Below are 12,464 nucleotides of genomic sequence, written 5' to 3' on the forward strand. Positions count from 1 at the left end.
GATTTAATGTCTCACATGCTGCACTTCCATCAACTATTGAGCAAATTGGAATTACAAATATGTGTTTCGCAAAACTGGGATGGAAACATTTTTCACATCACATAAGTAATGTGATCAATAACCAGATGTTATCACTGGCAGAAAAGACAACAGGAAGTAGGAGGATGACAGGACAGCATGTTTTTTTAATGACTTATCGGGTGAAGATACTTATTTATATGTGATCTTAATTGTGTTTATTTAATGAAAATGCAGGAATTGTGAAATTGTGTTTTTTCAACACTAGTGGAATATCGACAAAGTTTTGTGCACATTTGTAATTAAAATGCAGCTATATTTTATTCTTTATTCTCTTCTTCCTACTACAAACCAGGGCATTATCGCCTCCTGAGAGGTTTTAAACTGTGAAAAGTGAAAGAACATCAATCACTTAAAAAGGTCACATTTATTTAGCTGATTTAAGCAAATGAAACAATTCATACGGAAAGTGTTCATACCTGTGGGATACATTGCTATGATAGCAAATATTAAAACTTATACACTTAAAAAATGGTGATTAGCTTAGATGAAATATGGCTGCAATACATCTGCTTCCTGTGCTTTTCTGGTGGGTCAAAGATGATCAGAAAACAGCAACAAAACAGCTGCATCTTCAAAATGTAGATTTGAATATGATGCAACTCATGGATGTGAGTATTTTTAGTTTGAGTTGTTTTATACAGCCAATTTCAACTTTTCAACTTTGGTGCCCATCTGACAAGTCATTAGCGGCTCTTTCTATATAATTTCTCTCTATTATTACCGTTAACAGTAAGGGAACCCTTACTGTTAACAGCTTTATATAACATAAAAAAATCCCAAAGCTATTCCTTTAAGATAAACACCAGAGTTCCCAAACTTGTATTATAATTTGTATTATTAGTGTATATTCCTTTAAATATACATTCTCATACTAATAAGAGAATTAGTATGAGAATGTATATTTCGCTAGAAACACTGCGTACTGGAGACCGAAAGAGGATTTGATTCAGTTCCCAGACATCTTCTCAGTGAGACGACTGCACATCAAGAGACAGAAAAAAAATTATTGAAAACGTCTTTTTTGCCTTCATTTCCAAATTAACGGATCTCAGGTGGAAAGATCAAAAGTCTTTTCAGCGTTTCATTGACAAGGTTTACTCCTCACCTCCAAGACTATTGTCCTCAAAGGAGATTTCTAATGAAGAATTGATTTTTGGAGTCAGTGCGCGGCCATTGGTCTTCCTGTGTGAAACAAGTCTTGAGAAGGAACCCCATAAGGAATCACTGTCAGAGTAATTGAAATAAAGGTAAATTTCTTGAAAAAGGTAAAGTTTTATTTTATTATTTCCATTCTGAGTTTGTGTTTAACACAAGAAAATCTCAATTTCTTGTATAAATACTCACCAGCTTCTGTGAAAATAAAAGGAATGATGGTTTTCATTGTTTTAAAATGGTGTTTTCTTGACACCTTTAAAACTTGAGTTGTTTTTAGATGGTGAATTTGGCTCGACTCCTCTTGGATTAATCTGTAGCTTCGAACAAGATGGTGAACAAGGAAGAACTAATGCAGGAGGTCAAATAAACAAAGCAGTACATCTCAGAGTCATGTTAAAAAATTGCTGTATTTGTATTCAATCACAGAAGAAGATCCCAAACTCAATGCTGCCCCCTCTGGCTGCTCCTGTACTCTGCACCCGGCTCGATGTTATAATTGACATCATTTCAGCAGGAAAGACAAAAATAAATAAAAGTTTGCCCTTGTTTTACAACATTCACATTTTCCCTAATATGAACATACACATCAAAAACAGCAGTTAAAATGCAGTGTTTTTGCTCTATGTTGTTTTTACACACACAAAAAAAGCAGTTTGCTAAATTTTCTCAAACAGTAGATGACATAATTGCGACATGCAGACTGATCGCAGAAAAAAGCACAGTAAATATGGTCTTCTACAGGTGAACCATCAGCTCATAAACTGTACGTAATGGCAACAGTATATAATGGCAGGCTGCAGACAAAGCTGTGTGTTTCAAAGTGCAATCATTTCATTTCAATGTGAGCTGCGTTTCCGCTCTGCTAAAATATAGAATCAAGAGAAAGCAACACGAGTGATCTCTGGCAGTACAACAAGTCAAAAATGTGTGGACAATTTCACAGCTGTCTGCATAGATTCATACTACTGCAGATTTAGAGAAATGTACAAAATATAGAAGAATGACGTGAATCTTAAAAGCAAATAAATACAAGCAAATACACCACAGCTGGTCACACTTTTTGGTTTCAAGAGCCCTTCTTTAGAGGACATCCTGCAAGCAGACACACAAACTCAAATTAAAGGTCAAAACTGCAAACGTATTATACAGTCTCCACTACCCACTTGGTGATAAAATGGAGTGTCTTTACAATCTGTGTAAACCCTTGAGCATAAAACGTTCGGTGTGTGTCCTCTGTTTTCATTAATGCAGATTTCCGAGGTCAAGATGGTGGAACGTGAAGGGCTGCACTGGATATTAGATGGTTCTGGTCTGGAAAGAGTTATATTCTCACACTGAATTGTTTGAAATCTGTCCGGTGAAATGAAAGAAATACCCAAACGATGCAAGAGGGAGGTCTCGATATGGATCTTTTATCCCAAAAACTGCTGAGTCATTTAAAAATTGACTGTGAATCGGTTTTAATTCACAGCGACTGAAATATTATCCCAGTCTCAATATGCTGCTCCGACGAGCTTAGCTTGGTTCCGAAAGGCTACTAAAATCCTCTGACAAAAAAAAAACCTAAGATGTGTAAATTTTTATAATTAGTTACAAAGAAACATATCTAACTCAAATGCATTTAGATTCCACAATAGTCACCTGTCTTGCTCCTGCTGACGGTGCTGCCCTGTAGAGCGATTAGCTCAAGAGCTAGGCTAACGCTGCATTTGTCTAGTAACATATTTCAATGCTTTTCTGGTTAAATATCTACAGCCAAAACTTTGAGAAACAGTTCTCCTGCTTTAGAAACCTTTTTTTAAGTAAAGAAATGTAATAACTGGTGTTTCAGCTGCTTTTTGTGCTGCTCTCTCTCCTGAGGACGGAGCGGGTCACGACTGAAACACAAAGGAAACCCCAGCAGACATTACAGTCTCTCTTTCATGGCATAAGTCAAGATAGAGTGAAAAATACTTAATTGTTACAGAATACCCTAATTTCTTTAGATGAACAAAACAATGTTTACAGTGTAGAACAAGGATTTTTATTTTTCTACAAGCCTTTCGCACTAAAAACAAAACTTTAAAAACTGGGTTTTGCAAATTGCAGCTGCTCGTCTCACTGGGCTGCAGCGAAAGACTCCAACAACTTTAGGGGGTTTATTTTAGTTTGGGACTGCTGCAGGGGTTTTAAAAATTGACTGGGACTCGGAGCCAATCGAGGGATTGGATTAGGACATCCCTACTGTACAGCTGAGTCTGCAGAGACTTGGTAAACTACAAGTGTCGGTTTCTGAATCGGTGCCAACTGTCCGGCGTAACTGTGAACTTTACTTACGAAGAAATCTGTACATTTCCTCTTCTGTCACACTTTAAGAGGCCGTAAAGCTCACGACCTTCACATATTTTTTTTCAAAGGTTAGCCAAGCAGTTCAGTAAGGGAACAGTTTTTGAAAATGGAAAAGCAGCATATTTTTCTCTGTACCTCAGAATGATATGGTGATGCGTGTACAGATTATTATTTTGTTTCTCTTTTTTTCTTAGCAAATACAAAAAACAATCCTAATGAAGTGGCACACGTTTAACCATTTGCATATAAACTGTTGGACCTGAAGGTGACTTGCTTCCCTTTTTTGTAATTAACGTAAAAAAAAAATGCCCTTCACTGAAATGTCCAGTGGAAAAAAAAAAATCCTGAGCGAAAACAAACAAATTTCCATATATGTATGTATCGTATATTTACAGTTTTGATAACACTCCAGGAGTTCTCGTCTCCGTTTCTATCCACCGCATTTTAAAACGTCCTCTCTGTTATTTACATTAAGAGCAGAGATCGTGTTTGACAGCAGTGATAATCGCAGAGTAGGAGCAGAAGCGTGAACTAACCTGCCAACGCTGGAGTCACTTTACGTCAGACAGCAGGGGGCAGTGCCATTCAAAATGTGTGCATGCATAGCAAAGCCAATGTCCTCTCTGCTCGACGTCTGTCGTGGAGCTGGTCCATGAAGGCAGCACGGAGGCTTTTCATACTGCCTTTCTTGTAAACGTTACCGACGGCACCGGTGTGAGAAAAAAAGGGCTGCGACAGGAACAAGGAATCAGCCTCAAATATTAAAAAGACTGATCAGCAGCCAAAAGCCCTGTAGTTCAGTGAAGAGATGAACCAGCGTGGTTAACATGCTAGAGTCAGAGAGAAACTGTTGACTAGATCCTGTAGATGATCTGATAATGAGCATGCACGGAAATAGAGAAAGATTTCCTTTTTTTTTTTACTTTATGTGCAAACCAAGTGGACCCAGTGAGAATAAAGCTGTTCTCACAGGGTCAGCGGTGTCACCTGCAAACTGTTGAGCTCAGAAATCCAGAAAGAACAGAAGAAAAGGAAGAATTTTCTAAAATCAAGCCAAGTTAGCGTTAGCATCTGCAAAGGGATATTTCACATTTATAGATCCGTTTATGTACATGGTTTACTGTGGCACTGATTGGAGCTGGGCGAAGGCGTGAGCGCACAGTGGTCAGAGCAGAAAGCTCGGCTTCCCGTCGCGCCTCAAGAGAAAGGCTCGTCTTCGTGGAGGTCCTCCAGCTCTCCTTCTCTGGGCCCGTCCGCCGCGCTGCTCTTTCTAAACAAAGAGACGGAGAGGGGAGAGATCAGCAGGGGATCCTGTGCCTCCGATGTGGAGCGGTCTATATGAACAGGGAGCCCCCCGCACCTCCCACCCACAAAGCTTATGATTCCAGCCTCTGCAGACACAGAGAGAGCGGGGGACAGAGAAGCAGCTGCAACAGAATGATGGAGCTGATCTGCAGGAACATGACAGAAGCATCTCTGAGATGACAGCTGGAGAGAAGCAGCTGGAAAACCATTCACGTCCCATGTCATCGTTTTCCAACTTATGTCACATTGCAACCAAAGATGTCAGTTTTGTGATGTGATGGACCAAACAAAATGTCTGCCGAGTCGATTCCCGGACCCGGCAGACATTTGCCGCATGTCTTCCCCCCTCTTCTTCCCCCCTTCCTGTCAGCCTAATGTCATATAAGGGACACTAGAGCCCACACAAAAAAAGAGTCTACAATTCTATTAATATTCCTGAAAAAGGACAAATTAACCTGGCAGGTTATATCTTATATCTCGCTGAAAAGCTCCTTGTGACTTTGTTTCATCTAAGATATTTGCACCAAAAACGAGACCAAAATTGCTTGGTAAGATTTTGTGTCTTTGAAGTGAACAGATTAGTTTCAGATAAACAGCTATAATTGTTTATTATTTTAAATTTATATTTATTAGTTATTGGGTTTTACATATATGTCTTGATTGCAGATGACTGCTCTGTAGTATCCCTCACACATGCCTGAGCGGTGGATCAATGGGGTGGCCAGGCCAGACATTTTTCTGTCACCCAAAATCCAAAAAATGAAGTTTGTTGCTGCAATGTGACAAAATGTGCAAAGATTCATGAGACAGAAAGAGTTCTGCAGGCTCTGTAAGTGAGCGCCGAGCAGCCTAAGGTGAGGATGATGATGCGCGGGCAGATGGGCCGCAAAGGGGTTACCTGCGTGAAGGGTGCAGTTTTAAAGAGGGCCTGAAGGGCCACGAGTCCCTGGAGTAGAGAGGGAGAAAAGACGGAGAGGTCACCGATGAGTGGGCGGAGTCATGCCAACAGGTGACGAGGTCCCACCCCCACCCAACATGTTGGATTCATCAACCAACAAACATTTAAAACGCTTCAAACTTGATGCCACCCGAAGTGACCAGTTTGAAGCTTTGCATGACTAAAAGGGTTTCAAACACAGACGGACAAATGAGGTAAAAATAAGATCAAACACTTGATGCTTGAGGAGGGCTGAATTAAAAATTAACAGACTATCTGCTGAGCTGATTGCATCATGTTGTATTTTCAAGTAAACATTATGAAAAATGAGATCAGGAGGCCGAGATGACAGGAATCATCCATCTGACAAAGAGCAGGGCAGCTGAAACGCGACTCAGCCTGCACATTCTGCCACAGTGAACTGGATTTAAATGTAATTTAAAGAGGCAGTGTTACGTGTTTTCCAGCCCCATAGTTTCATTCTATAACACAATCAGTTATAAGAACCTTCAGTTCTTATAAAAATGCTGCATATATCAAATATGAGTGAAAACAAATTTTACTTTGCATTCTAAATGCCTTGAAAATGGGCCTCTGTCTCTTTAAGAAACCATTTAACCCTTTGACAACATTTTTACCAGCATTACACTGAGAAGTAGCAGGAATAATGAGCTCAGCTGATGCGAAGTTCCACCTGATGTTTGCTAATTGCTGCTGGCTAGTCTGAAGGAGCTGAGTGGGGGAGTAATTGATTTGTGAGGTGGAAGCTTGAAAACAGCAGCTGAAGTGTTGCCACGGGAGATTACAGGATTTCTCAAACATTCATGAAAGAATCAAGGCAACTCTCCACGTATGTTTTGGATGAAAAAATAGAATTATAACATCACGTAAAGCAAAAAATAAAATTAAATAGAGAAATTTTCCATAACACTGTCCCTTTAAATAACATCCCTTGCAATTTGCTGGAAATTATGTGTTATGTGTCATTTGTTATTAAGCTGATGCTTAAGCAGAACTATAGAGAGCATATTAACACCTCGATTTTTTTCCTGTCTGCCAGCAGGGGGCAGATTTTTCTCACTTTTCCCCACTTATTCTTTGAAAATGACCTTCACCTGTAAGTAGCAGCTCTCTGCAGCGCAGGGCAAGCTTCAGCCCAGATAGATAAAACAACATCTCATATACCTACCACAGTTACAGATTACAGAGCTGCCGAGGCTCATCTTCCAGATAAATAAACTAGACACCCTCACACAGACCGCTGTCCCAGGGGCACCATTAGACCAGCAGAGGGCAGCTACAGATGCTCTGTGTATGTGGAAGCTGCATGGTTGCATGGTAGGATGAGGCGATCAGCCCTCTGTTGATGCTTTCAACTCACAGCTCAGGAAACCCAAGGTCAGGATCACAACCTAGTTTTTTTTTATTTTTTTTATTCTAAATCCTCCTGTGTCACTTTGAATCCTTCTGGCTATAAAAGTCAAAAGGACAACTCTTCAAAAAACCCGTACTTACAAAAGCTGTAAGCTCTGAGGCATAGAATGAAAGACTGAATTATGGTGCTATGGCAACACAAAGCAGCAGGTGCTGCAGAGAAGACTGAGAGCAAGTTAACCTGATAGAGCAGAAAGGGGAAAAAAAAAGGAACTCAGGTGAATGTCAGAATTTCAGACTACGGCGGAAATGGGAGCGGCTCCTTGTGTTGGTTCATCCTCGAGGAGGGGATATGGACATATTAAATATGTAGGATGGTGATATCTGGTGATATTTGCAGGCTGGACTGTGTGTTCTTACATGAGCAGGCTGCCAGGTGCAGACATGGATCTCTCCTCTCTTCTGCTCGGGCACTCAAAGGGGTTGCTGAACGAGCGCTTCCTCAACATCGCTTTCACCAAGATCTGAGGCAGACAGGATGAAAACCGTCATGAGCGAAGGCTCCGCTTTGATTTGAAGCTGACAGAAGTAACCAATATGAATTAATTAGTTTTTGTGAGCTTGAAATTAGAGTCACATTATGAAAAATGTTCAACATCTTGGAAACAAATTATAAATGTGTAGGCTGGGGATTGTGGATTTAAAAAAAATATGTCAGAGTTTCACACATAAAAAGCTGTTGAGGGGGAGTATTATACGTTTTCCAGGCACATAGCGCCATCTTATAGCACAATGAAGTAACTATCTAACCTTTAGTTGTTACAAAAACGATAAATCAAATATGACTAATCTGACTTTGCAACTTAATGTCTTGAAATTAGGCTTCTGTCTCTTTAAAAACTCCTGCTCTTTCTGAAACTCTGCCTTCAGGAAGTCATCACAATTAACCCTTTAGCAACATTTTTACTAGCGTTTTACTGGGAAGTAACTCATGCAATGAGCTCAGCAGATGCACAGCTTCACAATGTGTTTGCTAATTGCTGCTGGCTAGTCTGAAGGAGTTGAGTAGGACAGTCGCAGGTGAGGGTTCCTTTGTCGATGGAAGCTTGGAAACTGCAGTTCGGGGGAGGAGCTGCACCTTGAAGGCGGAGCTAGGTCCACCCAGCCATTTTGCACAACTGATTGGTTACCATGGGAGATTAAAGAATATCTCAAATAAACATGAAAGAATCAAGGAAACACTACAACATGATGTAAAGCTCAAAAAAGTCAATTTCACATAATACTGCCCGTTTAAAAACACACTCAACAATACACAGGTGAATACGATACATAAACAGGAAACAGAAAGTTCAGATAAGATAATATGTTACACGTGGCTGTAAAACACACAGGATGTTTTTTTGATGGCTAAAGTTACTGGAAACCAGAGGTTTTTTTTCTTTTTAATTCTCCGACTGCTCTCAGTCCGTTTCTTAAATGTTTCTCAAACAGCACCTTCATTAATTTAAATGAGTTACTATCTAGTTATAAATCTCCCCATACTTATATTTACAATTGTCTCCAATGCAAATGGAGCCACATTGTAGAAGACCAGTGCTATTTGCAACACACGGATTGTGTGCAAGGTAAAGTCTGCTGACAGCTGTTAATCTGACAGTGGTTGGGGGTGTGGGAGAGAAGTAATGATTAGAAAGTTTCTACTCCTCAATAAAAATAATTAAAAAAACCACCAAGCATCTACATCGCTTAATAATTTAGAAGAACCACACTGAATGCGATTCCTCCATCATGCAGTATTAAACTGTACTGCAATGATCTTGTTTGATCTGAAGCTTTTTGTGGGGAAATCTCTTTTTCTTTACCTCTTTGGTCCCTTCGGCTGCTGCTGTCTTTGTGGCTAATAAGTGGACGACTGCAACCTGATGCAAAAACAGGCATTAATTCCTCCTGCTTGCTGGACATGATTCATTTGGTGCAACGTGAAGCTCAGTGGATCCATATAAATCTGGATTTGTTTACACACCAGAAGAGTGATGCCAGCTGATGCAGTCTTTAAAACATCTGCACAGGTAGTCAGCCGGACTCGTATTCTGTCTTATAAAAACACTCTGTCCTGCCTCTTAGCAAACTCTCCATGTGTCTTAATAACTTTCTGTACTATTCTGTAATTCACTGCTCTGTTTAACGTGGCTCAGATTAGGAAAGGCCAAGGCGATGCTGCTCTTAGTCACATTTCTGCTGAAGACCTGCAGTGTTTCTTACCACAGCGGAGAGGCTGGGGACAAACTTCACAGAGTTCTGGATATCCTCCTCTGTCACCTCCACCATGGAGCAGTGCTCCTCCTCCAAAGGCAGAGGGTCAGTGCCTCCCTGGGTCACCCACTGGTCCATCTACACACACACACACACACACACACAGACATCCCCAATAAACACTACGTATCCCACACTTGTCATTTCAAGTGTGGGATGAGCTTTTATTCTTGGAGCTTTTATTCCAAGTGTTATGTGACGTGTATGTTTCATGAAGCAAAGACCTAAACTGATTTTGATCTGATTTTTACCCAAAACATCTCAATCGTATTCTGAAACCAGATCTTTACATGTATTTTTTCACAAGTCTATGGACGTGCAAAGCTTGTAGAAACATACCCCAAAACAATCACTGCTGTTATCTGTAGTTGGTCTAACAAAGTACCGAATCGGGAGGAGCTAAATATAAAACCATTAGAATCATTCATCGTATTTTCTGCATGTTTTTGCTAATGCACAACAGAAGCAAAAACCAAAGTTGTTGTTTTTGGATCCAAAAAGGAACGTTCTAGAGTCAACACACAGCTTCAGTGATTACAGCTGGAAACTAGAGATCACGCCCGAAATCTGGGAGGGGTGAACTAAGACCTTAACTTTCAGAGACACATAAAGACAGTTAAAAAGTCAGTCTTCTATCTCCTGAAGAACATTTCTGGGATTAAAGGACTAATATCCTAGCTAGATGTAGCATTTGGTTGCATTGATTACTGCAACAGTGTCTTCACAAATCTGAAGACAGATTACACCTTCTGAGAGACACGGCTTGAGGTCATCTGAGGTATGAACCAAGTGCACGCTGCCTGTCCTTTAGCTCGTCTGTGGAGGACTCCGTTCTGACTGGTCATCTTCAATGAAAAACATGGAAAATGTCAAAGGAAAGCGTCGTGCCTCTCAGTGCTACACCGCCCTTCATCCTATGTTTCTCTGACATGTGTGTGTGTGAGAGAGAGTGTGTGTGTGGATGTCTCTGCACAAGGACACACATGATGTCTAACAGGCTCATTATCTCCTTTTCCATAAACACAAACAGCGTCTCTGGTGAGAAAATGACTCAGCGTCGTCGGATTGTGCAATGGAAACATGTTGGAGGGAGGAGAGGGTGAGGTATCTGCTGTCTGCTCCGTCTGAGACCGGCCCCTGGATTCAGACTGACTCAGGTTTTAGTCCACATTGACACACGGCTTCCATCTCGCCAAGCTTAATGAGCACCACTGTTCACCTGACAGTAAGTTGGTGGAATCGAAACCCAACGTGCGAGGGTAAACAACGCCCCGCTGAATCCGCGGTCTTTTCACACATCTGAACATCGACTACTGCTGCCACAGTACCTTGATCTCAGGAATGGTCATTCTGGTGTCCGGGTTCTTGTCCAGCATCCGCAAGATTAACGTCCGCAGCTCCTCGCAGATGTTTGGTCTGCCATGGAGAACGAGACTCGGTCAGGTTTTTGGACACTGCTTCGTTTATCCGCACACGCTGAGGTAACAGACACTGAAATCATCTGACATCGTTTTTAAAACGGCTCCGGGTGTTTTTCAGGATTTTATGATAAAATTATTAACAGTGCGTTAAGTAGGTATGATGAAAGCCTATGCTTAATTAAAACAGACTGGGAACTGCACGTTATCAACCAGCACTGAAAAATAAACACTCTCCTAAATGTTATTTAAGCTGCAGAAATCAAATATACTATTCTACAAAAATTCAGCTGTAATAAGAGTACCAAGTAATTAAGATAATTACACATTAGATTAAACAAAATCTAAATGATCATTTGAAAGCAGAATAAATAATCATGGCTACTCTAAAATATTGACTTGGTAAACTTCAATCCTTCGATTTAGGGTTTCTATAGATAATTAGAACAAATAATAAAAGGCATAGTTGAATTAATTGAATATTTTCAAACATTTTATTACACATCATTTTATTGACAATGTTACAAAACAAATTATTTCTAGTATATGTAAACTACATTATTCAACATTTCTCAACTGCTTTTCAAAACCCTCTTGCTAACTTGTTAGCATTGCGGTGGTTGTAGTGAGCTGTCGCCAGTTAGATTCAATTCGTTCTAATGTTTTATTACTGGAAATGCTTTATGTGCCCATAGGGATACTTTCCCTGCAGGCACATCATTGTGGGGGAATTTCTAAATAAAGAAAAACGTAAATTACCTGTTGAATATTCTCAATAAAGTGCAATTTTTTTCCTCAGCTAATAACACAATATTTAAAATACATAAAACCAAGAAATAATAAGCAATGATGCAGTACAGTATTGACCAATTTAGAAATTCATAGACCCTACCCAGGCAGTCTGGAAACAAAGACTAATAAAAACTGAAAAAGTGAGGTGTTTAAAAGTGAAATCAGAGGTCGCAAAGAGACACAAGAAGTTATTTTAAATCATTTTTTTCCCCATAACATGTAGAGAAACAAATAGGATTTATTTAGGCTGCAAGAAAGCAAGAGAGAGCAAAACATTCTGCAGATATCAGATTTTGAAAAATTCATTTTCTAGGGGAAGCTCATTATGTTTTTTATATTGCCAATAATGCTAACGTTGCTAATTGCTATATTAAGACTCTAAAGATTAAACTAAATGACAATTCAAAACATTTATTCTTTGCCTTACACTAAATCCTTTCTTGCATGAATATAGTTATGTTGCCTCTGTTCATAATAGGCACAGTATACACTTATTGTTTTTTAAAAGAAGGTGAAAGTCGCAGGTCAAAGCTTAAGAAAAAACCCCAAAAAACCTGATATCGGAAATCGACCACGAAATTCTGATCGGAGGATCTCTAATTGTGATTCCTCTAATTTTAAACGTTATAATTTTACTTTTATTATAAGAAGCAATTTTCTCAATTTATTTAAAAAGGGCTCATCAATTCATCTGTAACAAGTTCAATTCTAAATTCAGTTTATCCAAACACAAATGACTAAAATTAAACACTAAAATT

The 12,464-nt window shown here is 39.7% G+C and overlaps 1 protein-coding gene across 5 annotated transcripts in view; it reads right to left on the reverse strand.

Annotated features, from left to right (window-relative positions):
* Window positions 1–1,624: 1,624 nt before the first annotated feature.
* The window catches only part of camkk1a (calcium/calmodulin-dependent protein kinase kinase 1, alpha a), a 58,771-nt gene continuing 47,931 nt past the window's right edge, over window positions 1,625–12,464 (reverse strand). Inside the window, exons 13-18 of one of the 5 annotated variants that reach the window (XR_006372999.1) lie at window positions 10,825–10,912; window positions 9,446–9,574; window positions 7,601–7,704; window positions 5,768–5,815; window positions 4,677–4,834; window positions 1,625–4,293 (exon numbers count right to left, since the gene is read on the reverse strand). Coding sequence is in view for 2 of the 5 variants with exons in the window: in XM_044141428.1 (XP_043997363.1) it covers window positions 4,762–4,834; window positions 5,768–5,815; window positions 7,601–7,704; window positions 9,446–9,574; window positions 10,825–10,912 (442 nt within the window). In the remaining 3 variants the exon portion in view is untranslated. Of the gene's footprint in view, window positions 4,835–5,767; window positions 5,816–7,600; window positions 7,705–9,445; window positions 9,575–10,824; window positions 10,913–12,464 lie in introns of all 5 variants that reach the window. The other 4 variants (XR_006373000.1, XR_006373002.1, XM_044141428.1 and 1 more) reach the window with 4 other exon arrangements.

This window comes from Gambusia affinis, linkage group LG15, assembly GCF_019740435.1.
Source record: "Gambusia affinis linkage group LG15, SWU_Gaff_1.0, whole genome shotgun sequence".
Taxonomy (NCBI): Eukaryota; Metazoa; Chordata; class Actinopteri; order Cyprinodontiformes; family Poeciliidae; genus Gambusia; species Gambusia affinis.